Source organism: Strongylocentrotus purpuratus, unplaced genomic scaffold (assembly GCF_000002235.5).
Source record: "Strongylocentrotus purpuratus isolate Spur 01 unplaced genomic scaffold, Spur_5.0 spur5_scaffold_6, whole genome shotgun sequence".
NCBI lineage: Eukaryota > Metazoa > Echinodermata > Echinoidea > Camarodonta > Strongylocentrotidae > Strongylocentrotus > Strongylocentrotus purpuratus.
In genome coordinates this window covers 24763635-24781928 of record NW_022145612.1, presented here as the reverse complement: position 1 = coordinate 24781928, position 18294 = coordinate 24763635, and the positions used below count along the sequence as shown (strand labels likewise).

Here is an 18294-nt window from a genome sequence, read left to right as displayed (position 1 = left end):
GAAAATGAAATCAACGAAATAGAGCAGTGAAAATTTCATGTAAGGGGATTTGCAGACACTTAATTTCAATTGTAGATCCAAAGATAAGTGTAAAAAAAGAAGTCTGTATGAAAACTTTTTCCTTTTGGGAAGTGGAAATAAAACCCTACTTTTTGTACTAAGGCTATGCATCAAATTTTTATCCAGCAATTCTTAAATTTAAAAATCAAGATGAAAAACGGCCGTTATTTTGTGGATAATGAAATTTATACTGTGGAATGTACAGGAAAGACATAATATGCAATTAACACTCATAGTTTCTTGAAAAAAATGAACTATGTATGAACAAAAATGTGATATCTTTGTTCACCTTTCTGTTGGAAATGAAATAAATATGAATATGAATATGAATATTATCTTATGTATGTTCGGGGATTCAGATCTTTTAATTTTTTTGGACACCTTTGAAATGAATTTACCATGGTATTGAATAGTTATGTATTAAATGGAAAGTTAGTTTTGGTATAGACTGTTGGATGTCTTGAGAACTACCACAATTTGAGGCAGAAGTCATCTGTACAATCACAAGCCGAGTAGAGGGTCAATATTGGATGGAAAAACTTTGACAAGAAAAAAACTGAATACTACGTTCAAGTAAACTAACGCCTACCAAGCCGACGGCGCAGTGTTAGAAACGTGCAGCAAGGCTCATCCTCCCTTGCCTTGTTAGATAGTGCAGTTTTGTCATTTTTTTCATTCTTCACAAATAGGAAAAATTCAAAGGGAAGAATTAGTGAAATCGAAAGTAAACTTCAAAATTCCAAGGGCAATAGTACTTTTAACTTGAAGAAATTGATTATTCTTATGGAAGCCAAACCAAGATTTACCATGCTACCTATTCATATAACGTTTGAGCTAGAACATACCCATGTACGCTTCAAAGGGGGGGGATTAGGGCTTTAATCCTGCAAAATGTTTTTTTATTTGTGTAAGTTAAAACAGAGGGAGGCCTCATTCTCAGTTCTGATACAGGAAGAGGAAGAGAAGGATACGTGGAAGTGGATTTTTTTTTGTTGTTCAAAACATCAATTTTTACAATGTAACTGTACAAAGTGTGGTAAGATCAATCTAAATTGACACAAGTTTCATGTTTCAAACAATGTTTTGACTAATTTGGATCAATTTGGTACACTGGACAAAAACAGAAAATGTCCCCTATATGAAATATGAATTAAATCCTTTTTGACTCTCATCAGATGGAATTAATGCAAAAGAAATGTATTGTTTGTTGTATCATGTTCAGTGGTGTCCTATATTCCTGTTGCTATGTATGAAATAAATTCATTCAAACAACGTACTGCCAAAAGTAAGAAACTCTGCATTAAGATTCAGCCTTTTTTTTAAATATCTGTCTTAGTCCAATAACCTGTAAAAAGCATCCATTACATATCATCATATCAGCCACTTATTACAGGTCATAATAAATATCAATTACTTTTGCAATCAACACATACACTGTACTAGTGTTGTGCATTTTCATTTCAAAATTTTCTGTAGGAACCAAGAACATTTTGGTTTCAAAATGATCATACATAGACTTTAGTGTACCAAGCTTATTGTTAAAAAAATCCCAAAACAAAACATACCTCTACAGAGCAGCACATATCTGACTTACAGCATTTTGTCTTTCTCAAAAATAAATAAAATCAAAATATTTTTCAAACATTCTTTTGAAACAGAAGAGGTAGCAACAAATAAGCTACACAGTTGTAAACATTACCCATTTCTTTCACTTTGGAGCACCATCATTCAATATCTTCATGTCAGATTTCATGTGTAAGGCACTTGGAATGTATGGGAAAATAATCTTTCTGGGAATACCTTCACCTTTAGAACTAGTATTAATACCTGAATATCCAAATTAAATCAAACTGTGCACTGAAGAAAAACTTTAAAAAGCCAAGAACAGGCACAATAACAAGGCATACAACTCTAGGGTGGTTGCTACTTTTCCATCACAAGATCGTAAGTACTGTATTTTTGTCAGGCATCCATCTTGCACCAATACACACTTCCATCTTAGATGCATAGACTCACGTATACCATGAGGGGGCTAGGTAGAGCTGCTTCAGACAAAATCATAAAGGTATCTGATGATGTCGAAGTTCACCGTCCTGAAGAAGAAAAAAAGCAAAGAGAAAATGAAAGTGTAATTTTTGAAGGTTTATTTGCACTTTTTTGTTTTGTTTAAAGACCGTCAATACTACTGGGCCAGAAGGGATTAGACCACACAGCGAGGTCACTGACAGGTGGCGATCTCATTAACTCAGCTCTCAACTAACATAAGAAAAAGATAATCATGGGGCAGCAACAGGCACCGATTGCGGAAGTTTTCCATATATATATAGCTACAAGTAGGACAGTGGGGCTTTAATGTGTAATTGTTTATATTGTATTTTGTTTGTTATAGTGCTTAGAGACTTCAGTGGTAAGCGCTTTATAAGCACCCTTTTTATTATTTTTATTTATTATTACTGAAGTCATGCTATGAAATTCAGATATTGATAGTAATAATTGGTAAAACTGCAAGCGGATCAACAAAAAGGGTGTGTGCTGATTAGTAAGCTAATACTCCATTGAGAATATCACTTACTTATTTGATTTTCTATGACGGAATCTAAGGGATACATACATGTGCAATGTCAACAAAACCTTATCATGAATAACCTACTAAAACATATTATCCTTCCAACAAGACATATATCAAATCATCAAAAAACTTACTTGATGTAGTAAACTATTTTTTTGTTTTCACCCAGTACATACCGTCTTCTTGTCTTGTATAACTAAACCTTCATTTGTTGCTTTATGAAACCTGATAGTACAAATACCGTATTTGCCGGCGTAAAGGCCGCACCGCCTTATAGGCCGCACCCCCAACTTTGACATTTTGTAGAGGAAAAAAAAAAACTACAACAAAAAAAAAAAAAAAAAAAAAAAAAGAGAAGAAAAAAAACGGACCAAACAAAATGATCGTAATTTTCTTGTAGAACACTCTTTTTTTTTTTACAAACTATACCAAATTCATCAATATTCTTATAAATCAACAAAAAGTTAACCTCAAAAATGATCATAATTTAGCAGATCTTCATCGACTTTTAAGCTAGTACTGTATCGTACGCAGATTTGGTATCCTACAATACCCCTTCCTCGATGTGCGGTGTAATCCGAAATAGCATTTTTCGACCTGCGCAGTTGCGTTGCGCGGCAGCTAGCTCCGTAAGTGACGGCCTGTCCCTTTGTTTACTTTTTGGCGATGCAATGGTATGGACTTAGATCTAGATCTATTGGCAGATTTTATTAGAAAAATGAGTTTTTTCGTCTTCATGTCAACTATGCAACATAAACTTGTTGGTAAGTTGTGTGGAGTTATTCTAGAATTGTCCTGTACTGTTGTCTAGTCATGCTACCGTTCCTATAGTCCCATACGTGCAAATGGACGTGATGTTTTGACCGCTGAATTTTGTTGTTGTTGCGTATACGCCGCACCCCGACTTTTTTATTTTTTCTCACCCGAAAATACTGCGGCCTTTACGCCGGAAAATACGGTACTTCACTTTTCCCCAAGTTTCTTATTATTAAAATAGTTCACAAGACAAACTTAAAGGAAAATCCAACCTTGATAGCAAACTCTCTTGAAGAAAGCAGACAAATTAGAGAAGCATACTTGCATAAAATCAGGCAAAAAATGATAAAGTTATGAATTTTTGAAAGTATCAATCATTATAAGCACGAGCTCTTCAAATTGGCTGAATCAGTATGTATCTATGATATTATAGTGGCGGACAACTTTCCCATTTGTTCAAGCAACAAAAATGACTAAACTTACAACAACAAAAATGTATTCTTTAAGGATCTGTAATTTATTTAAAGTAGTGCCTCAAGGGTGAAGGCACTTGGGGAAATAAACAGATCTCATATTTAAAACTTTTATATCTCTCTCTTGTCATTGGTTCGATTTATGTCAAACTTTGCCATTCTTTTTCTCTGATTTTTCTGCTTTCATTCAAATGACTTGATGAATAAAAGAGTTGGATTGCACTTTCATCATGAATTCATCTTAGTATGAACAAAGAATATCTCATATCTTAAAAAGACATACCTTGCTATTGACCTGATGAAATCTAGAGACACTGTGCACTTGTACTTGGGAACATCTAGCTGATCATCATGACCAACGTGGGATAAGAGTTGCAGGGTCACTAAGGAAGAGATCTATACAGGAAAGAGAAGAAAAAAAATTAAGCTTTAGGAAAGAAAACGATATAACAACAAAGTGTTGGAATTTTAAAGTTGTTCACCAGGATAACAATAGTGGTCTTGATTGCTTCCCGACTGTTTTCATATCCAACTGTCAAGGGTTCCAATGACAATTCTTCATGACAAATTTCAAAACTCTGAAAATCTGGTACTTTAATAAATATTTTAATAAACTTAACATAGTTTCCCGTTATAAACTTCAGTTGAGAAACATAAACATACAAATCATATGCTTGATTTCATTAAAATGTCCATGTACATTACTTATACAAAAATAGGACCACCCACTCCGCCAACTACATGTTAATACCGGTTGTTTACCTGAGAAAAGATATTTGCAGATGGTGCAACCCTTGCATCTACAACACTGTAGAAGATAGCCATGAGTCTGTCTAAGGGGAATGCCTTGGGACCTAGAAGCTGGTTGCTAGTCTGAAACCATAATATAACACAAAGATATCAGATGATTATTTTCAAGTTCATTTATAAGAAAGATAAATTGTATAAGCATTGTTTTTTTGTCAACATAATACTGTACTTCATTTTACTACTATGGAATGATATCCCGACTAAAATCATGTTGTACAAAACGAATGAAAATTGAGCTATTTTTTTTATTTATGTTTTGTCATGAATAATAAATTCACTTATAAATACACATGATTCGATCTTTATAAGGCTAAAATCATATATGTGTTTGTTAAATGATTATGGAATTGGATGGACATCACCATCACATGAACAAAGACTGTATGTGTCCAGACCTCTTCTCAGTTGCTGGTTAAAAAAAAAGACATTCAGAGGAAATAAGGAGCACAAACTCTGCAATCACCTCCTTCTTTTTAGACACCTTGGCAGACTTCTTAATTTTCCCATGATGCTTTGAGAAGAACCGTCTGTCTGTCCTGGCGGGGTTGTAGGAGGCAAGGTATGCTGCTATCAGAAGGAACTTGGAGTAGAATGGCAGTTCGACATGGGCTCGGGCAGAGAGCATGGTGGGAAGACTAGCATGACTTGAAACTTCCTGTTGGTATTTCTCCCACTGTGAGCTGAGGAGATTGACAAATAAAAATATTAATTACAAAGTTCAGATTTTATCTTTATAGATTATATCTGTATAGACATATTAGAGACATGTACATGTTACTACATATAACCGATTATATTCAAGGACTATAAGCCCGTTCATAGTTGCAGTCTGAGCATGAGCAGATAAAGGTCATTGCAGACCAAATTGTGAAATACACAGAGACCAAATACTGGATACATGCTCATGAAAGTTATGAAATCATTATTCATTTATGCACAAACAGTGCACTCCATGATACACAGGTGGAAGTATTCTTTGAAAAGGGGGAAACAAATGCCATTTATGTTGCACCTCCATCGCTGTAGGAGTGATTGTTTCAAAATGTACAAAGTGGGACCTTTTCATGTTTTGAAGATCTGTGGATATTCAGGGTCATTCCGGAACATGTGCTAACCGTGAACTGGTCTATCAAAGAAAATAAATTCCTTTTTTTATCTTTGATGCATCAAATAAAAATATTTCACTTATCTGTGGACTTGATATTTAACGAAGTAACCCTGTGATAATACATATATAGCTAAAAATAACTTCTTCTTTTTTCACCTTGACACTTCCCTGAGGTAGATGGTTTGGAGTGCTTTCTTGAGATGAGGTTCAATATTCCTCCACAGCTTGTGTGCATCATCCACAGTAGCTTCTCCTTTGGTAATGGGTTCAATGTACTTTTGAAAGTTGAGTTGGGCCTGGAGTAAAATATAAGTTTTCAGCATTAATATACATGTAGACACATAATTTTTTATTCAGTTCTTTAATCTACCCAGTATTACTGCATTAAAGGGATAGTTGAGTTCTGTTGCAGACGGCGCTACACAAAATAATTTTTTTGTGAGATAATGAAAAACTGAGTGTCAAATTTGAAAGAACATAATATTTATATGACAAAATCATCTTTGTTTGATCAAAATTGGTTCAGAGACGGCTGAAATATTCATAAATATAACAATTTCTAATACTTGTGTACCACCACAAATATTAGATATTTTGACAAATTTGAAAAAAACGGTGAATAAACGAAATAGCGCCTTTTACGTCGTATTTCAGCCAATTTCGATATTGGCTTTTTTTCATTTATGTGTTGCTTATATTACGCACAACCAGCCGGCCCATGTATTGTTATTTTTAATTAAATAATTAATTAACGGTCACCATGTTGTTTTTTAAGTGGAGCTGAATTGGTATGATTGTATTGGCTAAATTTCACACATTTTGGGGTCTAAAATTACGTTCATAGCAATTTTAGGTTCTAAAAGGGCACTAGAAATGTCATAGATAAGAATAAGAGCAATAACCATGCACTTTGAAGGCATCTGCGGTCTGAAAACAGAACTAAACTATCTTTTTAAGGTCCATAAACATATTTTTCCTGTTATCAGTCTTCTCAGCACACACAAAAATATCATGTTGTAATAAAATAATAGTATTTTAAAATCACAAATATAGGGCACATCCTCATTCTCATTCTCATTAGAATAGATAGATCTTTTTTTTTAATCAAACAGAATTGTGTCTATGTCCTTAGAAAATCAATCAAGAGTACAAAAGAATTGACAGATCTTGTTTTGCTTTCAAATTCAAAAGTTGTATTCTATGGAGTATTCAATGCCAGTGTACTGTTACACAAAGATTCATAATAAACTGCTACTTGTTTAGAATCAATCGTCAAGCCGTTTTAAATCAGAATACAGTGGACAATGGAATCATAACTGAAACTTTTAGCTAGATTCTCTAGAGAGAACCAATTGATGAAAATTTACAACTGAATTGAACCCTATGCCAGAGAAGCTTCTGTACGGGAAACCAAAACTCACCAAGTGTCTGATTTCGTTGAGATCCCTGCAAGCCATGTAGAAGATGCTTAGGAGAAGGTTTAGGTAAGATGCATAGAAGGTACACTTATAGCCAGCTGGAGGGTCTGAGGCAATGATCTCCAAGATCTCATCTGTAACAGGGAATGCATTGAAACTTTGAATTCAGAACTGACATGAAAGCCTTAAAGTGACTCAGTAACATTGTTGAAGGTTGATGAAAAATCTAAGTAAATTTTGTATGAAATGTTACTTATTACATGTATATCCATTTTACTGTACAAACCATCTAACATGCAAAAAAACATGGACAAATTCTCAAACCACAAAGATATTTATGGTTTTCTTTGAAGGTGTCACTCAAAGTGTTCTTCAAACCATTTTTTCATGGAAATAAGACATAAGACGGGCTTTTAAAAATCTTTCAACACTTAAATGTCAGGAATAGTATATAGAGCCACTTCATTGCTTTGTAACGTTTACATTCACCTAAATTGTAACTAAATTGTAATATAGTTGGGAGAATTAAGGAATCAATCAGATCAGTTTTCCTTAATTTTTATCATTAATAATTGTCTGTTTGCGCTCAAACTTTCATATTAGCATTGAAGTCACTACCTTAGCACCATTTTCTCTCATCTGAACAATGTTGCCAAGTCCCTTTAAGAATGCCTTGATGATACATGTTGGGCCATATTAATGTGGCATTATAAACACGTAAAGCAACTCCTTAGAGAAATATATTATACAGCAAGGAAGAAAGATGATGAGTAATATAAATACTTCAGAGAATAACTATCAAGCTTGACATTGAACATGTATAATATATCAAAGCTAGGATTAAAAGATATTAGCAGTTCAAGGCCTCCGCTTTGTTTCCTAGGACTAGGCATTAATATGATGCCTTTATTGTATGGACTAATCTCAATCTAATCAGTCCTGAACTATGTGTATCGAGTAATTCAATAATTTCAGCAACACCTATGTGTGAAAGTTAATGGAACACAGCACATGCCATGAACAGAGCAGAAACTAAGCTCATAGTTAAAATGGCCAATTAGTTGGATTCAACACTCAGCAATTTTTGTAATACCCTCTGGAGAAATCATATTTCATAGAAATCTCCTTTCTAGGAGATAAAACTCTGCTCTTACTGACATCACACTATAACTTATGACTTCTTTCTGCTGCTAGACCCTCAAGCACAGAGTTTACAGCCATATCATCAACCATCTAGAAGACCATATATCGTTTTTAAGTGACCGCTTACATGGCTTACAGGGATTGGGTATCTTTGCCTCAGATTCTAAACAAAATCCTGGATTTAGCTCATGCTGCAATCATAGTTATAAACCTTTTGGTCAGTCAGGAATCCCATGGCTTTTACAAGCCGATCGCTTGTCTGATTATTAAGATATTTTTGATTGGAAATCGAAATTTCAAAAACACACTAAAGTCTATTGGGGGAAATGAGTATGATGATTTTGAAGCGCAATTTTGTTAGGGCTTTAATATTACACCGTATCACAGATACTGATTACTTGTATAGGCCATGCATCTCAGATTTAACATTGTCAAACAATGCCTTTAACTTCACATAAATTTTGAGAAACTCAGCTCAACACCAGTTCAGCGCATATAACACTGAGTTCCTATGGGAAATATATTTATTCAAATGGTTATATCTCAGCCAATACTTAAAGTTGATACTCTAAGACAATCCCAAATACTGAGATAATTACATAAATAGAAAGCTTTTAACCCCCATAATAACACCAAATGGTGTCCGCCCGACAAAACAAGTTTAGAATAATGAATTTATTCAAGTAAACTCTACCAAAATATCTAAGTCTGAAACCCAGAAGTGCACGTATAGTCGGGCCTCTATCCGTGACGTCACGAACGGGACTCATGGGCTCAGTGAGAGTGAATGGCAGTGATATCTCTACGTAAATGCTATCCTGCAGAGCTTAGATTTGTTGTTGTTAAGGAGTATATTTGATGGATTTTCTGTTTTCATTTGAATGAAGAATAACGAAGCAACATTTTCCAGTCGCTGATTTCTTTTTATATCCTCATATTCACCTATTTGGTAGAGATTTAAGACGAGTTTACTGCTTAGGAATTAAAGTTAAATCGTGCACGTATGAATAGGCGGATGCATTATATTGTCATCAGATAAGGTACAAGAGCAGTTTTGTAAAACGAATAGGTCTAGAACTATGATAGTACTTATCATAGATGTGTGTGACTGCCTCAAAAAAGGATACAGTACCAGTTAAACATTTTATGTTGTAAATTATATACCTCACTTAAGTAATCCAGCCATCTGATTGGTCGAAATTGCATTCATAAACTTCAACTGTTCCTGTAAAATTCCCGGTAACCATGCTTAAAACATTTAATATTTTTAATAACCATGGTTATTAAAAAAATAGGTCAGTCTCCATGGTTACCCCATAGGTTTACATGTTAAAAAATGGTTTGAGCGATGGAGGATACCGTATGTGTGCGAATAATTGGTCGGTAATTTCAATACAATTGAATCTCGATCGATCTTACCGACAATTTTATCTTGCATTAACATGAAGACGAAAATAAACTTCCAAAAACAAAAAAAACAACATCTGCCGTTAGATCTTGATCTAAGTTCGTGCCAATATGCATTGCAAAAGTAAAAGAAGAGTCCGTATATGGAGCTTTTGCGAAGCATTCATCACACGCGAAGCCGGTTTCAATCCATTTTAATGTATATATAGTACAAAACTGCCAAGCATGTTGATAGCGCGCGATGGCCGAGAGGTCTGAGGCGCTGACTTTAATATCATCACCTTTTGTACGCAAGAGTTCGAATCTCATCTTCGACCAAAAAAAAAAGTATTTTTTATTTTTTATTTTTTAGTCTATTTTTTTTCGGCATATAAAAGTATTAATGACTGCTTTAATATTCGAGAAATAGTTGTTTTTATACGCTCTCGGGAAGGTTACAATTGGGCTATTCCCCTCGGCACGCCTCGGGTAATAGCACAATTCTAACCTTCCCTTGAGCGTATAAAAACAACTATTTCTCTCAAAGCAGTCATTAATACTATAATATCAAACTTGAACGAGATCATGCAAGCGCGCTGCCTCTATAATATTTTGGCGAGTGATGCAGCTCTTGCATGAACGTTCGTGAAGCGAGCAGAATCGGGAGGTAAGACCAAGCCGCTGCTCTAGGCACTGCTTGCTTGTGATGGAACGTACGTGCGCTAGTTATATGTTTATCGGCAATTGCAAGAAAATGAAAGCGACGTTGCCAGCTAAGAAAAACAACGAACATGGACTTGCTCCTGACTACCGGTGTCAAAATTGGTAGATGAAGGATCTTCAGGGCCAAGGAAGGCGAAAGACATGGGAAAAAGGAAGAAGAAACCATCGGGAGATCGCTGTAGTGTATGGTAATGAACTGTGCATGGGTAGACAGCTACTGTTCACTCCGTGCCTGGGCCGATTTCAACACCAAAACAAAAATTACATGGTGAAAATATCGACTAATAGCACATCGTTGGCATGTATATGTCATAATTTTTAAGAGGGGAATTGATATTAATACTATGAAGTACTAGGGGAAGGTAAAGAATTGTACATAGAATTATGATTTATTAGACTTTTCAGCCTTTGAAACAAAAATATGCAGAAAATCGTATCACTCTGCACATGTTTGCTATGGAACATCCGGGTACGTGAATATACTCTTTCCCGGACGTGAGGTCATAAATAGTAGACCAGCGCCGTGACTGATTTTCTATGCAAAGAGAGGCGGATATATTCGACATTTCAATTGAGGATTTCGAGTAGACAGAATTTTTTTGTGATATACTAAGTAATTGAAAAACTTAAAAATAACATATACTTGCCGTAGGTAACAAATTAAAGGACATTTATTTGCTTAGAGTATCAACTTTAACATATTCAATTGGTTTTCGACAGTTGGACATTATTTTTGATGCTCTTTTGGAAAATGAAGAAAAAACTGAGAAATTCTAAAAATTGATTTTTGATGACGTCACACTTCACCACTCTATAGTGACCGCCCAAGGGACACACAAAAAGTGGTCTTTTAAGACAGGTTCCTTTTAGTACATGTTTCAATGAGAAACCATTTTCAAGGGAAACACAACATGGGGTCTTTGTAGACAGGTGATCCTAAAGCAGGTTTGACTGTATTACAAATGGTGACTTTGTCACTTATTCTAATGTCTGTGACACATGAAAAACATGAACATTACTTACTCTTAGTATAGTCGGGGAAATGAATGATGACCGGTTCACAATAGCCAGTGCCACATCTGAACTTCTCCCACACTATCTGACTCAGCATGATGACACACACATTACACTCAGACAGCTCTGAAAGCCTCAGAAAGGCTGGTAAGATGTGCCCCTCCATGAATCGTAACCTCTCTGCTTTATCGAGTACCTAATCGCAAAGAAATGATATAATTTCAAGTAATCATATTGAAATAACTCAAGGTATCTTTATGAAAACCACATACAATTCAAAATGTTGACGGTAATATCAAAATAGCACCGAACCTTGTTTAAAGCATATATAATATGCTACATACTGTGAAATATCCTTTAAAATATAATCCCTATAATTTTTTAATTTTTTAATCATGTCTATGACACAGCAAAATATCCTTCATCATATATTGTATATTTCTTTCACATAAATCTGTTGATTTCTCTTTACTTTTTGTTTGCATTGTAACCATTTATGATCCAAATTAATGGTATTGAGTGTATAAATGAGTATGGTACTATATTTTGTTGATTGGCACATAGTAAATGAAATATGATTCTCATTCAATTTTGCAAGTGCACACTGTATTGAAATTGGTTTTGGCTGTTTGGCCAACTTTCATTTTTCCTTTTCTCATATTATTCAAACTAATATTTTGATTGATCAAAATAAAATTTGTAATATACCGATAGACATTAACATTTGTGTCACTTACAATGTACACTGTCTCCTCAATGCCTTTCTCCTGGACCACTCCTTTGAGCAGCCTTACAAAGTCATTGGCATTGTCACACCTGGCGTACTGTGTGAAACCATTCTCCGGACTGGGCCCAGCCTCGGCTACCTGATTAAGAATCTCTTCAAAGAGCTGCTTCTGACTTTGCCATTCTACACAGTTCACGATAGCTCTCGGGGCAGAGTAAGACTCCAAGATGGAATGGACAACAGCAGACTTTCCCGTTGCAGAATGGCCGTAGACAAAGATAGCTGGACAGGTAGCATGGTTTGGCTGTAGAGTATAGGATAATATTATACACAAGAATAAATTTTATTCAGTCAAAATCGAATTCACTGCAGAACTGAAAGGGGAGTCTCAATGTCTTCCTTTAATTTGATCTTTAAAGGAAAATCTCATCTTAAAAGCACATACTCTAAAAGAAAATGGAAAAATCAGAGAAGCTGACTGGTGAAAGTTTGAATGAAATTTCATGAATTTTCTAAAACCGAACTCTAGGTATGGGCAACTCTAATTGGCTGAATCGGTAATATATATGACAAAGTGCTGGACAACTTTCCCATTGGTTCCAACACACAAAATTACTCAAATGTCAATTTCTCAAATCTATGACACAGGAGTATCTTTTCTTTTTAGACAACAACTTTAAGATGCCACCCACAATATCTTTTGAGTGGCACATACCACTGTCTCTTGTTAGCTCACTAATGATTGACAGATGTCACAAGATGAATGAGATCTGGAGCATTTTTTTAAGGGTGGAGCTAAGCAGGTCTGAGAAAATTATTTTAAAAATAATCAAAGCTATGAAATATATTTAGATGTTTGAATAACAAAATGACAACAGAAATCAACTTATATTTGGATGTCACCTAACTATTTATTTCAAACTTTCTCCATTTTGTTTCCTTCGTTTTTTTTCACTTTCATAAAAGTGAAATTATTACAACGGTTGGATTGCCCAACAAAGTAATTATTTCCTTGGTAAATGCTATACAGCAAAAGAAAAAGAAAATAATATAATACATAGCTAATGGTAACAACATCATTAAATCATCAAATCATTGTCGTCCCAGTCCACCCACTCTCGCAACCCCAACATGTGCACCATCTCCAATTGGCAAGAAGTGGTAAGTTTATATACAAAATATTAAATAACTGATGCTGTGCAAAGCAGCACTATACCTGGCCTGCAAGTGATAACAGCAATGCAATCTGCTTCCCTCTGCATGGCAACTGCTCCTCCAGTTCATTGGCAAGAACTTTTGCATCAACACTTTTTGCTTTCCTCCTTGGAGCCATTCCTGTAGAATAAAACAAGATTAAATAAAAGGGGCAAAGAGTTAAGCACCCAGCAATGTTGTTATTGCCCTCATTTGTAATGCTGCTGTAGGGTAGAGTATGCAGCTAAGGCAAGGCGTGGCTCTTACTTGCAAAGAACAAGAAATGCACATCTTCACTCCTTGCTTGCCTGGGAGGAACTGCCCAAGATTATGCATGCTTCCCAACCTCAGGGATTTTTTTTTGCATATGTTTACATGAACATTTGTATTACAACTGTAAATAATAAGTATTCAAATAACAGAGCTTGTATTAATGAAAGGAGGTAGTCTACATAAATACACAGAGATCTATGTGTGCATATAAATGAGGCTGCCTTAACCAATCACACTGGGGTGGAAAGAACAAATCTACTGAACCATGGGCCTGGGATGAACATGCAAGGAGGAACAAAGGGAGAGACAGAGAGTGAACATAGCACGTGAGAAGATAAAGGAAATGGTGATGTTGGTAGAATGTGATGGAAAGAATGAAATGGACTTTGAATGATAAAGGGATACAAATACTGAAATACCGGTAGACAGATGGGAAGATAGTATGCTTACATACATGACTACCTACAGGCTACAGTACAATGCATATGTTCTGTTCAAAATACGCTGTACACTGTGTTTGTGAATCGTGAGACTTATGCTAAGGTCACAAATCTGAGCAGCGACCGACCGATCAGTAGCCTGCTCGGTCGCTGCTGGAATTTAGGCATCGCCCAGCAATTAGGTCGGTGCCGGCCGGCGACCGCCCAGGCACCGAGCGTATTTTGGACGGCGAGTGAAAAGTGAGCAGGCGCCGCCCAAATTTTAACTCCGCGCTAAAACTTCAGCGGCGACCGAGCGATGCCCTAAAAACGAGCGATGCCTGGGCGGCCGCCGCTCGGTGGCCGAGCGGCCGCCGGGCAGAATTGGTTAAAAACTCGCCGCTCGGCCGCCGAGCAGGCAACTTTTTGGTAATGTGACCATAGCATTAAGTTCAGAACTGAAATTCAAAAGGCTTCATCATGATTGAGGTTTGGTGTTCGGACAGCGTCTTATTTTTTCGTACTCAAGTGAGCACAGATTTCAGTATGAACTCTTTTCCTTACATAACAAGCCTCAAAAGCTTGCAAAGAGGTCACAAATAATTAGATTTTGATTATTTATTGCTTTGCCTCACAATTTATAAAGCCTTATGCTTATGAAGAAAAGTAACTGAATAAATACCAGGGCTGTCAACCCTCCCGCATTTGGAGAGTCTCACGCCACCAGCTCGTAGCAGGAGACTAACCCTGTAAGTTGGGGCTCTGATCGGATCGGAAGATCGGAGCGACACCCTCGCACCTTTGATCTGTATCGGATCGGAAGATCGACAAAAAAAATCGGCCAATTTTCTTCTTTTTTTTAAATGACAAAAATTTTTGGGCTATCAAATGCTCAAAAAAATTAATGGCTGGAAATATTTTGTCATTTGGAGTTGTTGTAGACCATGTTTGTTGATATTTGGTGCCTTTTCATGACTTTGAAATTAGTAATATTGGTCTAAGAGCAGAGGCAATACATGCGGGCCGCCATTTGGATTATAATGTAGATATGCATTATAATCCAAGATGGTGGCCCGCATGTTTTGCCCCTGCTCTTAGACCAATATTATTAATTTCAAAGTCATGAAAAGGCAGTAAATATCAACAAACATGGTCTACAACAACTCTAAATGACAAAATAATCCCAGCCATTAATTTTTTTTGAGCATTTAATAGCCAAAAACTTAAAAAATTTCGGTATTAAAAAAAAAAAAAAAAAAAAAAATTCTGCCAATTTTTTTCCGATCATTTCAATTGATCAGCGATCGGAAATTATTATCCGATCACCCCTGATCGGATCGGTATCGGCGGCCGATCCGATGATCGTTTACAGGGTTACAGGAGACTCCCGCCACAATGCCCTTCCTCCCGCTCTCCGGCAATCTCCCGGTTTATTAAAAACCTCCCGGCAAACGTGTAAAATGAACCAGCATACCGTTTCATATGTAAACAAAATTTGCGTGTGAAGGAGGGGAAGTAGTGAGCACTTCATAATTTTTTTTATTTTTATTTACTCAATACTGAAATTCAAACCCACATCTCAAAACGATTTATTACTCTGTCCTTACCAATTGAACCAGCCAACGATTGGTTCGTGAAAGGTCGGTTTGCATAATTATTATAACCCTATTAACAACCCTAACGGTTACCATGTGTGCATGCAAGTTTCCTTCGTGAGCTCAATCTGGGCTCGCTATGCCTAGTGTAAAAAATTTAAGACGCGGCGGGACACCAGATCCCCGAGCTACCAAGTGTCACGCATTGTGCGTGACAGTCACTCATCGAGGGCCAAAAAACGCTGTCACGCATGGCACCCACTTTTGTCAGGGCCAAACCGGATTTTCGTCGCGCATCAGGGCAAAACTGGGGAAAAAAGGGGGAAAAACGTAGTAATTGCTACTGCTAGACTACGTACTGGCCGACCGCCTCAGCTAGCTCCTCGCAGGGTTTGTGTACGTACTGTATATCGCATGCACGTAGCATGCATGCAGGCCGGCTATCACGTCACTTCACGTGGCGCGATTTTGGAACGTACACTAGATCTATATACGCTATACCCTCGCCCGCGCACGCATAGCTGATCTTTGAACTTGGGCTTGGCATCTCTGGATCCCCCATCATTCATAATCATACTAGCCTTTAAACAAGGCCACATGTCTGATAGATGCCGAGCGACTAAAAAGAGACTAATCGCGAAAACCTGAGTAAAGGCCAGTGCGAATTGCCCAGACCAGTGGCCTTTATCAATCTGGTTTGGATTTCTTATGTTAACCTTTGTTTCCGACTGGAACTCGCTTCAGAAAAGGTAGTGTCAAATCAGCGAACGTATCTCCGCGTGACGTCAGCTTATATACACACACACACACAGAGTAAACTCTACGTAGTACGAACACGGACCTACTATGAACTATAAGACCACTCCGCACTGACCTCTACATGGAACGAATCACGAACGAAGCCAACTGGGAGATCGCCGTTATGATTGGTCAATAAATCTAAAGTAGGCGTATTGGCATGCTAATACTAGACCCATGTATCTTTGAATAATTCATGCGGAGCAGTGAAACTCACATTCCAAAAGGCCTCGTGACATTCGTCACTCGGTCCCGCATTCACCCCGGGTATCTAGACTCATCTCAGCCGCTTAGCCAGAGTCACGAGGCCTTGTCAAAAGGCTATAATCATACTAGACTCTAGAATCTAGTCTAACTTCATTACAACTTATACAAGTCTAACTTTAGATCTAACTTTAGTTCATTGAAATTCCATTGAGAGTTTGAGACTCTTGTTAATTACAACACATGCGATTCAAGGGAATATCAGTGAACTTGAACTTAGTTATTCAAGTTATAACGGTTTCGTAAAACGATGCCTAGATCTAGAGTAGATCTTTGTTGTGATCAACCTCTAGAATCTAGATCTAGAGCGCGAGCCAGACAGACAGCTCCTGGCAGCTCAGGCGGCCACAGGCCGCGACTATCCTGCTATACTGTCACAGATCTACTGCCACTCCTCAACTTATTTCAACAAGCCTTTTGCGGCACACATCGTCATCATAATATAACTCTCAAGGAAATACAGCTTTACAAAAATTACCTGTAGGTCTAATCAACATCAACCTTGTAAGTGGCACTTGCAATATTTAACCAGCAAAAATCACGTGTCGAGATCGACCATACATGCATCGAATTTTAAAATTATTATGCATGTATGGTGTACGTTGTATGTACACGTGCACAGTACATGTATGCGCGCGCGCGGAGAATGCTTTAATTTTTGTACTTCGCGCGCCCGGCACCGCGCCAGCGGGCCGCTTACGGTACGCGGTAGCGATCGAGTGGGCAGCGTTATTTTTTGGGTGAAGCTTTTCTTCACACACCTATTTTTTTCTGCGGCACAGATTGGGGCATGGCGCGCCTGTTGAGCCTATGGGAAGTTTAGGGTTAGGGTTAAATCAAGACCTCTTTATAAAACAACGCCCCAATCTGTGCCGCAGAAAAAAATGACGCGACCGGGCACCCTAAGCCTTTTTCCACGCCTTCGCTTTCGTGAGCCAGGCCAAGTGGCGGCCGGACCCCTGGGAAAAAAAAGAGGTAACGTTAATTTTACCTTTATTTGGTGACGGGCCCCCTCCCCTGGGCCTCAAGGGGGGGGGGGCGGGGGGTGAGAATTTTCAATTTTCCGGGGCCGCAAAAATGAGTGCTCCTACCCCCCCCCCCCCCCCCCCGGCTCCCCCGCTTATTCATCGGCTGGCTGTTTCGCCGCTCATTTTGTAACGCATTGGGCCCCCTAGAGCCCTTTAATTGGCCCCTCCCTGTCGCCGACTGGATCCGCCCCTGGCCAGGCCCCCCCCCCTTCCAAGTGTAAATCATAAGTTAGAAATTATTGATTGATCAACATTATATCGCATGACCTGTGTATAAAAGAAATGAGGGGGTGGTTAGCTTAAAAGAGAAACTTGACTCGGAGCCTCCATCGCCCCGGCCATAATTTGAGAGGGTCTGGACAATCATGATTTCATCAATTGAATATTGATTTCGATCTCAGAAATTAATAGGCTTGATGAGACCGCCCCGGCTCCGCCCAATAGTGCACATCGGTGCACATCCTATCTGGCACATCAGTTTTTGCCTTATATGTTCCTTATCGAATATAATAGATCCTTTCTGGTGTTGGTTCTAT

At 37.5% G+C, this 18294-nt stretch overlaps 1 protein-coding gene across 2 annotated transcripts; it reads right to left on the bottom strand.

Annotated features, from left to right (window-relative positions):
- Positions 1–1457: 1457 nt before the first annotated feature.
- LOC589513 (origin recognition complex subunit 5) lies at positions 1458–17319 on the bottom strand. Of its 2 annotated transcripts, none has more exons than XM_030973174.1 (10): positions 17209–17319; positions 13404–13522; positions 12198–12491; positions 11470–11656; positions 7198–7328; positions 5933–6072; positions 5132–5348; positions 4621–4731; positions 4142–4254; positions 1458–2153 (listed from the first exon to the last, which is right to left on the bottom strand). In XM_030973174.1, exons 1-10 carry the CDS (start codon positions 17225–17227, stop codon positions 2108–2110), a joined length of 1377 nt encoding a protein of 458 aa, XP_030829034.1. In that variant the 5' UTR covers positions 17228–17319; the 3' UTR covers positions 1458–2107. The 2 variants fall into 2 exon arrangements, with proteins under 2 accessions (XP_030829034.1, XP_030829035.1); XM_030973175.1 differs by lacking the exon at positions 17209–17319 and adding an exon at positions 13649–13686.
- Positions 17320–18294: the final 975 nt, after the last annotated feature.